Here is a 14,669-nt window from a genome sequence, read left to right as displayed (position 1 = left end):
CAAAGTACCACACAAAAAACTACTAAGAAAATTGAACTAATAGGTGGAATACAAGGAAAATTATTGGAATGGATGGAAGAATTCTTGAAAGGAAGAAAAATGAGAGTGGTACTTAGAGAAAAGAACTCAAAATGGGTAGACATGATAAGTGGAGTACCCAAAGGCTCTGTGTTGGCTCTGATAATGTTTGCTATTTATATAAACAACATGGATGAAGGAATTAAATGCTACATAAACTTCTTAGCAGATGATGCAAAACTATTAAAGAGAGTAACGAAGACTGTAAATCTTTTCAGGGAAATCTAGACAAAGTCTGAAATTGGAGTGAAAACAACCAAGTGAATTTCAACATTAAAAAATGTAGTTTAATGGAATTTGGAAAAAGCAAAAATAGAACATCCGGTAAATACAAAATTGGAACGAAAGAAGTTACAAAAGTAAACTCAGAAAGAGACCTAGGAGTGATCATTTCAAATGACATGACACCAGACAAATATGTAAACAAAATAGTTGGAGAAACCTACAACTTAATAAGATCAAAGAAAGTGGCCTTTGACTCATGGATGAGAAAATGGTGAAGAAAATCCTAGTTACACTGTTAAGACCAAAATTAGAGTATGCAGCATCACTATGGACACCCAGTAAAAAAATACATATATGAAATTAATAAATAAATAAAAATGAAAATAAAGAAACTAAAAAGAATTCAAAGAGCACTAACAAAGACGGCACCAACACTCAGCATGTTGACAAACTAAACTTATTACCTCTGGAGCAAAGAAGAGAAAGAGGCAATTTGATATCCATATATAGAATTATGAAAGGGATGAAAATCCTTGACAGGGATGATCTACTTAAATGGGACAGAAGAAATACAAGGGGACACAAGAAGAAACTTAAGAAGGACAGTTATAGAAAAGAACTGAAAAAGAATAGCTTTCCACATAGAGTGATAGATATATGGAATAAACTGAAAGAGAGTGAGTGCTAAAACTACACATGACTTTAAGAAAGAACTGGATGCAGAAAGATACAACTATGGGTCCCTATGAGCATATCTCTTCTCCTGCAAAATACAACTAGGTAAATACACACACACACACACACATATATATATATATATATATATATATATATATATATATATATATATATATACACATTAATATATATATATATATTTACCTAGTTGTATGTTATGGGAAGGGGAGCTAGCTCATGGTTTCCCGCATTTGTATCTTGCAGTGTCTAGTTTAATCTTAAACTCGTGTATATTTTTTGCACACACTATTTTTTCATCCAGTTTGTTCCAAGTGTCCACCACTCTATGTGGAAATCTGTTCTTCTTCAGAACTCTTCTATAACTATGTTTTTTTGAGTTTCTTTCCATGTCCTCTCATGTTTTTCTTGTCCCAATTTAACAAGTCCTCTCTATCAAGTATTTCTGTGGCCTTCATGATTCTATAGATGGTCAGTAGGTCGCCTCTCTTCTTTGCTCTAGAGTCAGTAATTCCAGTTTAGCCAGACTCTCCTCATATAACAAGTTTGAAAGTGCAGGAGCCATTTTTGTGGCTGTTCTCTGGATTCTTTCTATTTTCTTTATATTCTTTTTGGTACTGGATGACCACAATGTTGCCACATATTCAAGTCTAGGCCTTACAGTGTGACTAATATTTTTTCAATTATTTCTTTGTCCAAATATGTAATTGCCACTTTTATTGATCTTAGCAAGTTATAGGATTCTCCGACAATTTTGTTTGTTTATCATAGGACAAGTTGTTTGAGATAATTACACCCAAATCTTTTTCAGATCCCACTTTCTTTACCTCCTTAGTTCAAATTTTATATTGTCCCAATATTCTATTTTTACTTTTTCCAAACTCCACTATGCTACACTTCTTAATATTGAAGTCCACTTCCTATTTCTGACTCCACTTCCAAAACTTATTCAGGTCTTCCTGTAGTGATTTGCAATCCATTTTGGTTTTTACTTTCTTTTACAATTTACCATTGTCTGCAAGAAGCTCATGTAACATTGCACATCATCATCATCCATGTCATTCACATATATAGCAAACATTTTTGGAGCCAATACAGATCTTTGTGGAACTCCACTAATTACCTTCCAACCTGAATATTTTTCTCTGAGCCCTATTCTCATTTTTCTACCAATCAGGAAGTCCTCCATCCATTTTAGTAGGTTTCTTTGTATCCCACCTACATGTTCCAGTTTTTTTTTTTTAATAATTTTTTATGTGGTACCTTGTTGAAAGCTTTTTGTAAGTCCAAGAAAGCACAATCAGCCCATCCATCCCTTTCTTGCACTATATCTATTAGTCTTGAGTAAAAACATATTAAGTTTGTGGTACATGATCTTCCTTGTCTGAACCCAAATTGTCTTGGGTTTATTATATTATTTTCTTTCAGGTGTTTTACCCATCTATTCTTGATCATTTTCTCACAAATTTTGGCTATAGTGCTTGTTAGTGAGACCGGTCTATAGTTAGTTGGTTCTTCCTTGTTTCCTCCTTTATATATTGGTACAATGTTAGCATTTTTCCAGTCTTTTGGTATTTTTCCTTCTTTAAATGAGCAACTTATTATGTTATATATTTTGTCCATTAGTTCTTCTTTGCATTCTTTTAGAATCCAATTTGGAATTCCGTCCGGGGATGCAATTTCCTGACATTAAGGTTTGATAAGTGTTCCATTATTTCTTTTTGTGTTATTATTACCTCACTCATAGGGGAAGATCGCACTTCATTTCCTTCATCCCAGTATTGTGTCTTCTCTCTAGTGAAAACAGACTTGAAGTGATTATTCATGACTTCAGCCATTTCTACATCTTATGTGTATTCTATATTTCCTTGGCATAGTTTCACCATTTCCTGTTTATTTTTAAGTTTACCATTCACATATCTATAGAATGGTTTAGGTTGCTCTTTGCATTTTTCTTTAATGTCATTTTCATCGTTCCTTTTTTCTTCTCTTCACACTTTTACATACTCATTTCTATAGTTTATGTATATTTGCCATTTTCCAGGTTTTTTATCTTTTCTCCATCTTTTCCAAGCTCTGTCTTTTCTATCTTTTGCTTCACTGCATCTTCTGTTGAACCAGCATTTAATGTACACTATCTCTAGCTTCTGTCTTGGTACATGCCTATTCATTCATTTATAATCATCCATCAAGATATTCCATTTCTCTTCCAATTTTTCCCAATTTGCATTCTGAAATAATTTCTTTAATTTTCCAAAGTCCGTTTTGTTGTACATCAATCTTCCTATCCTATGCTTTTCGTTTCTCTCCATGTATATTTCTTCCTTTAGTTCAGTCTCAGTAAGTATATGGTCACTCTTTCCAATTGGTGTCTTGTATTGAATTTTATCCACAATTTCAGGTTCTGTTGTAAATAATAAATCCAGTATCAACAACTCCTCATTATTTCTGTATCTAGTGTTTTCACTGACCCACTGTGTCACTGTATATTCCATGGTCATGTCCACATCTTCTCCGCCTTTCACTGTCATGTCCTCCCAACAAATTTCTCTGTAGTTAAAGTCCCCCATAATTACCAGGTTACCTCTGCCCATTAGTATCTCATTTAATGAATGCCTTGCATCTTCTAGCATTTCAATATGCTCATCCTCTTTCCACACATAAGTCACCACAAAGTTTCTACTTTTCATGTCCTTGTCTTCGACTTTTATCATGATCAGTTCTACATTACTTTTGCCCTCTGCAATTTTTGTCACATTCAAGTTTTTCTTGGCCAAGAACATTATTCCTCCTCCCTGTTTTTAATCCAGTAATTGTATAGCCCTTGTCCAACATTGATGGGTGGTATTGAACCCCTTAATTTAGTCTCCACAATTCCCAATCTGTCTGATTTTTGTCACATTCAAGTTTTTCTTGGCCAAGAACATTATTCCTCCTCCCTGTTTTTAATCCAGTAATTGTATAGCCCTTGTCCAACATTGATGGGTGGTATTGAACCCCTTAATTTAGTCTCCACAATTCCCATTCTGTCTGGTTTTTCTAACAGGTAATCATTAAGTTCATTCAGTCCTGAAATTAATCCGGCAATGTTAGTATAGGCCACTTTTATTTTTTTCTTTCTCCATCTTTTTTCCTGTTTTTGCTTAGCCCATTCTGATGAACCATTTTCTCAGTCTCACATCAATTACTCTCCAATAGAATGCCTTGCTTTCTGTCTCCGTTCTCTTTGCATTTTTTTTCTTAGCTTCATCTCTTGGTGTCTTCTCTTTTTCTAATTCCTCAATACTCATTTCTCTTTCTATCCAAATCTTATTGTAATGTTCGCTCCTTGCCAACTTACCTACTTATTCAAATATGTCTTCTACTACCATTTGTTATCTTAGTTTTATCTTTAGGGGTAGTTTTCTTTCCTTAGAATAATGACCTATCCTATACACATTATCAATGTCTTTCTATACTTCCTGGTCCCCATCCTAAAATTCTTTTAGGAATGCTATTGCTGTTTCTTTTTCTTCTTTTTCTCTCATGTACCTCACCAGACCATGTTCTTCTCTTAGTCCATATACATTTTTTCTATCCACTGCATCTCTGACCCAATTTGCCTTTACAATGATTACTTGGATGATTGTATCTTTTGCATTTTCCTGCATTTGTTGTTGAACTATTTCTTAAAAGGCAATTTCTTTTTCTAAATTTTCCTTCCATTTCTTAATCTTTTGGATACTTTCCTCGTCTAAGTTTTCTTCAATTCTTTCAGTCATTTCTTGTATTTTGTTATTTACCTTTTTTAGGTTTTCATTATTGGTAGTATCATTAATTTTTCTCTTTTTCATTTTCATGCTTCATCTCTCTTATATCAATTTCCATTTCCTTAAGTTCGGTTCTTAGGTTGGAAATTTGAATGTTAGCTTGCGCTAAGCAATCCATTAGTTCAACAATTTCTTTAGGTCCATGATTTCATTCTCCCACAATTTTCCATTTTTGGTCATTTCCCTTTTTATATCTAAGATTCAACTTAGATTCCTCCTTTTGTACTTACTGAATCCTGAGAACGAATCATATATTCGTTGGGCCACTGGTGTTTGTATCTTTTGTTTACATCGTACTTCAGCATGGCGCCTCTAAATGTCTCTGCTGTCAAGTCATCATTCAAGTCAAACTTATCGTTTTCCTTCATTTTTACTTATTACATCTTGTTACATCTAACTAGCACTGCAGAGATTTTAATGTGGACACCCATAATTGCTCCCCTCCCATTCAATACAAACTAGGTTTCCTTCTTTTGATGTATAACCAAGAATTTTCTTCTTCTTTAGAGCACAAACGACGAAGATGTTGGCAATTCTGTTGCTTCCTTCTATGCACACACACATACATCCTGTATGTATAAGACCACTCCCTAGTTTACAGGGTAAAATATGGATTCTTGTCAATGCTTCAATGCATTACACCACACTCCATCTTGCTGCTATACATGAACAAATGCTGGATTCCTAGCTGATATCTCTGGTCATTATTTATGGCAGAGTTTTGTTTTGGCATAGATATGAGTTGTATTACAGCCTACTTCTAGTTGTTTTTACTTCTATATAATAGAAATGTATACATGCAAAAAATATTTAACAAGATACAAACAATAATTTTACTGGTAAAAAGTGGTGTACACATTTAAAAAACATTATCAAAGTCTATCTTTTAAATTTTAACAAAACATGTTCTATTAATTAAAAAACTTTAAAGTCATCACCTGACAACTTTAATTCATTTAGCATATCTAGTGAAACATTACGAAGACAGTGATCATAAGGATCAAATTCTTTCATGGGCAAAGATTCAGCTTTGGCAATTACTCCCCATTCAGCTTGGACTTCCTCCGTACCATCCAAAGCATTAAAAATTCTACATTTCTTGAATTATTTGATGACTTTCTTTACCAGCATTGTTCTATGCATTTATGACAAAGTTACACAAGACATCTAAACCTGGAGAACATGTAACTAGTCATCTACTCATGTTTGCACATATTGTCTTTGAAAGTCTTATTTAGACAATCATAAAGTGATTGTACTGTTAATGTCAGTCCATCAAGAATAACTGTAGCATTAGGTTTTGTTCTGGCTAAATGTTTTTTCGTAGCCACAGTTGAATGAGCCCTGCATATATCCCACACCTAGACACCACACATGATCTATCTACAGCTTTAATCCTTCTTCATCCATCTACCCCTCTTCATTTATATCTACATATACTCCAGGAGAGATCTTAATTGTTGACATTGTATTTCCTTTTGAATATTACCATAGGTTTTAGTTTAGTACCTTCTGCTGTACATGAAAAACAATAGTAAAGCTTGACTTTTCATGATCCAGTCTTTTGATCAACACTATTTTTGCAATTTTTTACTTGACAGTTTGCTTGTCAACCATATCAAAATTCACAGTAGTTTTGTCCAAGTTCCCAATGCTACTGAAATCATTGTGTTACTTGCATTGCTATATTACATATCTATGGAGGCTGCTCATGGGTTTCACTTTAGTACCTTTTGCTATACATGAAAAACAATAGTAAAACTTGACTTTTCATGATATACTATTTTGATCAACACTAGTTTTGCAATTTTTTAGTTGACAGTTTGCTTGTCAACCATATCAAAATTCATAGTAGTTTTGTCCAAGTTCCCAATGCTACTGAAATCATTGTGGTACTTGCATTGCTATATTACATATCTATGGAGGCTGCTCACTTTGCACTCAAGGTCAGCTGCAATTTTTGTGCTTAGTCTTTTGCTGCAACACTAAATCCTTCTGTTCCATGAACCATGTACACTATGATTTACATACTGGCCTTAACCCCTAGAATACAATAATGTCTACATAGGTGTCATGAGGTGTGAGTGAGTGCACAAGGATGCCAGCATTGGAATCCTGATTATATTAATTTTGTAGTTGTAGCCAAGTAACCCCTGTGTTCTGTGAACAGGCTTGAGAACATTTTCTGTGGTTAAACATTCTGGATAAAAGAGAACAAGTATAACACCTGTAACTTTATATTCTATATGCATATTGTGATGCATCATCATACATCAGGCAGCTAACATGCATGTGAATATTTTACTCATATTGAAGAGGTTAAATCCTTTGCTACTATCTGGATTACTGATAACATTAACCCATGTATGCTCTGCTGATATTCTTCCACCATTTCTGCTACAGATTTCTCAAGTTCTGGCCTCTGTGGACACACTTTGTCCTTTGTATTTTCTTTCACACATCTTCACATCTGCTCCAATGTCGTATCTTTTCACTTGTTACACCAAACTCTCTTGCTGCAGCAGTCATTGTATTTCCAGGCAACAACACAAAAATCCTTCCTTGAATGACTTACAGGTCAATCTTATGGCTACTGTTGTATACCTGGGAGCTGGTCTCCTGTAAGAGAGACCTGGGGCAATGTATTGATCGACTGATTCTGTTTCCATTTAGCTATAATTACTTACCTCATCTGGACACTCTTGTTCATGAATTTTAATTAAGGCTGAAATATGTCCAAGTAAATGGGAGATGCGAGCATGTTCCGAGTCAAGTTCTCCACGTGCCTTTTCCAAACTTTCCTGACTCTCCTTGAGGTTGGAGGTTAACTGCTGTTTCTCATGGTCAGCCTGCAAGAACACAAAATATATATCTAATTATGGAACATTTTAGAATAAGTTGCAATACTATCTATCAATGGACTTGCACAAATTCCCTCACGAACAGTCTCAATATTTCCAACTTGTATAATTCTGATACAGCACACTTTTTTAAACTCAGACTACCATCAATGACAAACTCTAGCAACTTTTTTGTTTTTTACAGTAGGTAGGGGATGGGGGGGTGAGGAAGTATGTATGAGAAAAATTTGATGCATCCCCGAAAGGATTTCTCACAGTCTTCTCCTTTTCTGCATGAGGGGACGGAGAGGGGGGGTCGCCGATTTTATGAAGCGGCCTTGTTGTGGATGTGCTGTGTCTTGCAACACTGCTTCTGACCCAGGGCAGTGGACAGGATGCAGGGATGACCCATCATTCAGGAGGTGCCAAGATAGGAGGGAGGGAGGAGGGTGGAGGGGAGTGGAATATATGGGAAATGAAATGGGTGGGAGTGATTTCTATGCCTTTTTCTTTTTGGCTACCCCCCGTGTAAGGGGGAAAAAGCCTTTGGTATATGTATGTACAGTTGACTCTTTCAGTGAGTCAGTAAAATTATTGATAAAAGTAGTCTTGAAATAACTATAAATGACTGCATGAACATACACTCTTAGCACTGTAATTGCAAGGTCATATGGTGTTTGATAATATAAGTAAAAACTATAAATCTATAATAAGAATTATGCTTTTACTTATATTTTTATATCTAGTGACCAAGATATCTAGGAACTACCAGAACTGGTGTTCCCATCATGGATTAATTGTCAAAGAGGACCTGTGTGGCAAGACATCAGTTGGTCATCTTCAAAAACTGAAGAACATTTCCAAACAAGTCCAATATCCCTCACCTCCAATGGGAGGAATGGCATCAAGGGGGCTAGCACATGGTCTCTGGCAGTGGCCAATCCAGGGGGTGGGGGCTGAACCTCCCCCCCATCTATTTTTTCAATACTTCATTCCAGAGGTTGAGAAACCTGCCTCATGTACACCAGTACATGGCAGAAAACAATAATAAAGTGGCAGATTTTTTTTCTAACATTTAATAAAATACTTCAGTGACAATAATTGGAGGGATATTCAACATATTATTGAGTATAAATCTTTAAAAAATGTAAGATCAACCTGTACTACGTCACCAGATGAATGTTGTATACACCCCTCCCCCCAGCATTGGAGCTTTTTTTTTTTTTTTTCTTAAATTAACTCAAAATAACATAAAACCAACAAATCTTGCCTATTTTGATTCATCTTAGTCTAGAAGTGGAAAAACTGAGTCAATTTTGTCGAGACATACATGCAAAAGTTTGGTAGATGATCCATAACGTTCTTTCGCTCCTTATGCAGGTTGAACAAGGATGTCCGTCGTATCTTTTTGGGGAAGCTTCGTTAGAATTTCAGAGAGTGAAGGAATTTGACATTTATGATGTTTCAAGTCAATGTAAAGTCCCCCATAATAGTCTGACACTTACAGAAAACATGTTTATAAATTGTTTTTGTGGATTTTTGGGGGCAAATATAAATCGCTTTATGTGGTAAATTATTATATTATTATTATTTTTGTGGTGTGAGCGTGAGTGTGTATGGCGCGGATGGGGACGGACGGTTGGCACCCCCTCCCCCTCTCTCTGGGGGGGGAGAGGGGGTCAAAGGGCACGAGCGCTGGTATCCCCCTTCCCACCCGAATGTGGGGGGGTGGCCTCACGTTGGCTTGGGTGGCACAGTGACAAGGACCATGTGTGGGTGGTGGTGAATGCGAGTGTGAGTGGAGTGTACAGTACCCGAAAAGGGGGATATGATAAGCTAGCATTAATGGTTAGGAGGTAGGGAATTAGGCTAGAGAAGTGGAGAGTGTGCCGCAAAGGAATGTAAGGGCCCACCCAGGAGCGACCGAAACCGAAGAACCGACGTCATCGACGCACAAGTAAGTACTTTTGAATCACAATTTTATATATATATATATATATATATAAAATTTCATGGGGGATAGGTAATTGTGGTGTTTCTTATTGTTTTGGTAAATGTTTTAGTAAGCATCCATCACACCATCATTGCCCGGCCACATTTTGTATTACACATTTATTAAGAAAATTGACAGTGAAATTACCAGTTCTATACTGAATACATACTAAATAGCACCTGGCTAACTGTCAAAGTACAACTTCACCTGCTCATACTTCATTTTGTACACCAGAATCACCTAAATTATGTCCTAAAGGCCGATTTTATACCCCCAAGTTACCCCTGAAAAATTGCTGCCAGGGTTGCCAATTTTGATATGGTTTAACGTCACACACTCCCCCCTATTGGGAGGCTAGGACAGTGCCCCTCACAGAGGGCTTTGTAGCGTGGAATTTAATTAACCATGCCCTTGGTTCAACTTCGCTAGTGACAGGATTCGAACCGCCCTCACCTCGACCTTCGCCGCAAGTAACACCCTAACCCACTCAACCAGCGAGCTTCCCTCAGCCAGTGAGTTGCCAATTTTGTCAATAAATAAAAAAAATTGGGCGCCTTTTATAGCCAATGGATAGTACTACTTGGTCATTACCACAAATTTGACCCTCAATATGCCTATTTTTGGTGATTTGTAAATTGCGGCATACGGCGTATGCTGATGACGCTCAATCTATAAAAGAATTGCAGCATATGATGTATGCCGCTGATACTGTAGGGATTAAGTATTACTTTTGCCCAATATTTTGAAAGAAACTAAATCAAGTTAGAACATGTACTTCAATTTATATTCAAAATAATTGTATTTGTGCTACAGAGTACATCTGTTTAAAATTGTCATCTATATTTACAAAATTCAGGTTAGCTCCCCCCCCCCATCATCATCTATACAGTCGAACCTCGAAAGCCCGGACTAATCGGGGGGAAGGGTGGTCCGGTCATCGAAAATATCGCCCTAACACCCGTAGATTTTCATAGCGGTATACGTATAGGTAATGTATGATATGGCATAGAAACACATAAGAATAATACTCTAACACTGTAATAATAACAATACTGTAATAATACTATAATACTGTACTAATAATTCTGTAATAACTGTAATACAGGCATGTAAACATACTGTATATACAGTGTACTGTACTGTATTTTTTATTACGTACACTGTAAATATCGGAAGGTATGCACACGGGACAGTGGTTGCGGCCAAGGTTGCCATGTTTTCTACACTGCCGTGTAGAATGGGAGTGTTGCCATACCGGGGCATACATTTTTCTCAGGCGTGTGCAGACTTTCATAACAAGATATACTTGTCAAACTTTGACAAAATGTTGGTTCTAGTTTTTTTATTCTTGAATGTATATAAGGCCCCCATGCCCTAACATATTCAGTAAGATATAAGAAAAAAAAATATATATATATTATCGCTAAAAGAAAGCTAAAACTTTAGCGTAAATTTTTTTCTATATAAGTAACACAATTACCAATAAGAGTCATTTTGATGTACCATTTATTATTTGATAACTAGTTCTATGATTTTTAAACAAAAGTTTGAGTTTTTGAATGTTTTTAACAGCCCCCTGATATGTAGAAAAAATTTCTTCATGCCCTTGTGCAGTTGCCACATGCCGCTATTTTACTATGTTTTGGTACAAAATTCTACGAAACGGCAGCCCTGGTGGCGGCTTGACTGGGCCGGGTTTGAGTACACGTGTATGGCCGTCACTGCCACCTACCTGACAAATAGGGAACTTTGCTTAAAAAGTCCGCCCTTTGTTCATTTCAACTGGTCATACGAGGGTCCGGGCATTCGGGGTCCGGGCTTTCGAGGTTCGACTGTATTTACAAAACTCAGGTTAGCCCCCCAGTTTTGATCCTTGATCCGCCACTGGTCTCTAGACCATGAATTCACTCTATTCTTACTCCAAAATCATAATAATTTTTCCCACCTATTTTCCTGTTTTTCTTTTTAACATATGGTCAGTAGCTCACACCTGCCCTCATCTCTTTCTCCTATTAGTAACTACCCAGCCCACACATGCTTAACATGTTTAAGAATTTTAAAATATGCACACACATCTATCAACTGCAACAAATGCCACATATGGTTCCACCTAACTAGTACAACATTCCAACACAAACCAGTACACAAGAAAATGGAGCTGAAAAAAAAATCACACACCCAAAAACACATGAAGTCCCACCACTAAAACCACTCACTCCCTCCATTTCCAGTTTTAACAAAACCTCCACTACTCATGTAAAAACTCAACTGCTCCTAACATCTCTCCCGAAATCCCATTTATCATTGCAACAAGATCTGGACACGATATGGAATTGGACTCAAAAGTGGGAAGTAAAATTTAATATAAAGAAATGCAGTATAATGGAATTTGGAATGAGTAAAAACAGAATATCAAGAGATTACAGAATTGGGGAAGAAAAAATAAAAAAAGCAAACTCAGAAAAAGATCTTGGAGTGATGATTGGAAAGGACATGAAACCAGATAAGCATATAAATAAAATATTCGGAGAAACCTACAACTTATTGAGGCCAATCAAAGTGGCATTTGCTTATATGGATGAAGAATTGATAAAGAAAATACTAACTACACTAATAAGACCAAAACTTGAGTACGCAGCATCACTTTGGACACCCAGTACCAAAAAAAATATTAAGAAACTAGAAAGATTACAAAAAGCGACAACCAAACTAGCACAGACTCTCGCCGAACTAACATATGAGCAAAGGCTGTCCAAATTGAATCTACCAACTCTGGAACAAAGAAGAGAAAGAGGAGATTTGCTGACTATCTACAGAATAATGAAAGGAATGGAAGTTTTAGACAGGAACGACTTGTTAGTGTGGGACAACGGTAAAACGAGAGGACACAGAAAAAACTGAAAAAGGATATAGAAAAAACTTGAAAAGGAACAGTTTCCCACACAGAGCGATAAATACATGGAACAAATTAGACAACAAAACAGTATGTGCAAACACTATACAAGATTTTAAGATAAAACTTGATGCGGAGAGATACAAAGACGGGTCACCACGAGCATGGCTCCCCTCCCATATATTACAACTAGGTAAATCTGCAATACCTTCCATAATGAATTCTTGTCTACCCTGTCAGAAGATTTCTTCAAATCCATAAAGGCTCAAAAACCATCTTCAACTTTTGTCAAAGCTTTCTCACAAATCTGCCTTACCATAAAAATTTAATCCATGCATCTTCTACCTTTCCTAAATTCACACTACTTCTCACCAATTACTCCCTTTGTTTTTTTCCTAAGCCTCTCAATTAAAATTCTCCAATAAGCCTTTCCAATTACACTCAACAAACACTCTCCCAATCCTCTTGCACTCTACCCTCCCTTAGACACACATTAAACATCAACACACAGTGGTGGATATCTTGAATAAATTGGATGAGGCAACAGTGTGTGCAAATACTATCCAAGAATTTAAGAACAAACTTGATGCTGAAAGATACAAAGATGGGTCACAACAAGCATAGCTCCCTTCCCGTATAATACAACTAGGTAAAAAATACTTGCCAGGGTGTTTGGGATAAATTTGATCATTTTTTTATCTTCTGTTATTTCAGAACCATTTGAAGGATTTAACAGTGGTAAAGTGCAACAGACAGCTGATTCTGTGTACTATTGGTGGGTGTGAGAGCTAGAGAGTATGTATGACTGGAAAGCACCGGAATATTGGAAGAGAGTGACCTGCATCATCATGATTCATGCTAGATAAAAAAATTCGGAAATCTTAGCTGCAGCTCAGTACTCCTTGAATACCGTGAAGGATGTGAGATGTGAGCTAGAGAATTGTGATGGAAATGTGAAAGCAGTAGCTACCAGGAAGGATCATAGCAGGCATTCTGACTCTATCAGCACAATGAAATTCATCGAGAAGCTGAAAAAAAGCAAGATCTAAACAGGGCAATGTAGACATTAGCAAGAGAGATGGGTGTGAGAGTGGTAACTATGCAGAAAGTGCTGAACAAAGATCTTTGCTACTCCTTATACAAGAGGCACAAGGGTCAACCACTCACCACCAAGGCCCAAGAGAACTGCCTTACAAAAGCCAAGAAACTCCTCAACAAGGTCAAACACCCAGTCAAGTCGGGGATGCTCTGGTTCTTCTCAGATGAGAAGAAATTCTGCCAGGACCAGTTGCACAATGTGCACAACAACAGGTGGCTAGCCTACAGTCCACACAAAATCCCTCATTCCATGAAGACCAAGTTCCCTGAAACTGTATTTACCTAGTTGCATTTTGTGGGAGGAGAGTTATGCTCGTAGTGACCTGCAGTTGTATCTTTCTGCATCCACTTCTTTCTTAAGATCATGTATAGTTTTAGCACTCACTGTTTCCTCTTTCAATTTCTTCCATGTACCTATTATTCTATGTGGAATTTTTTTTTTTTTTTTTCAGATCTCTTCTGTAACTGTCTTTCTTAAGTTTCTTCTCGTGTCCTTTTGTATTTCTTCTGTCCCATTTTAGTAGGTCATCCATTATCAAGAATTTCCATCCCTTTCATAATTCTGTAGATGGTTATCAAATTGCCTCTTTCTCTTCTTTGTTCTCTTCTTTGTTCTTTGTCCATATGTCAACTTGCAAAGTGTTTGTGCTATCTTTGTCATTGCTCTTTGAAATCTTTCTATTTTTTTTATGTTTTTTTTTTGTACAAGGTGTCCATAGTGATGCTGCATATTCCATTTTGGTCTTACCAGTGTACCTAGTATCTTCTTTACCATCTCATCCATGTAGTTCAAGGCCACTTTCATTGATCTTATCAAGTTATAAGTTTCTCCAACTATTTTGTTTACATGTTTGTCTGGTGTCATGTCGTCTGAGATAATTACTCCTAGGTCTCTTTCTGAGTTTACTTTTGTGACCTCCTTTGTACCAATTTTGTATTGACCCGACATTCTATTTTTGCTTTTTCCAAATTCCATTATACTACATTTCTTGATGTATAAGTTCACTTCATTCTTTATACTCCATTTCCAGACTTTG

The 14,669-nt window shown here is 36.5% G+C and overlaps 1 protein-coding gene across 1 annotated transcript in view; it reads right to left on the bottom strand.

Moving 5' to 3' along the window:
* The window catches only part of BicD (Microtubule-associated protein Bicaudal D), a 327,397-nt gene that overhangs the window by 164,450 nt on the left and 148,278 nt on the right, over positions 1-14,669 (bottom strand). The window contains exon 6 of the mRNA XM_076209252.1: positions 7,496-7,657. Within this exon, the coding sequence (XP_076065367.1) occupies positions 7,496-7,657 (162 nt within the window). The remainder of the gene's footprint in view (positions 1-7,495; positions 7,658-14,669) is intronic.

This window comes from Oratosquilla oratoria, chromosome 26 (genome assembly GCF_046742065.1).
Source record: "Oratosquilla oratoria isolate Oo_2021 chromosome 26, ASM4674206v1, whole genome shotgun sequence".
In the NCBI taxonomy this organism is placed as follows: Eukaryota; Metazoa; Arthropoda; class Malacostraca; order Stomatopoda; family Squillidae; genus Oratosquilla; species Oratosquilla oratoria.
The sequence above is the reverse complement of the archived record's forward strand: the minus strand, read 5'-3'. Positions and strand labels throughout refer to the sequence as shown.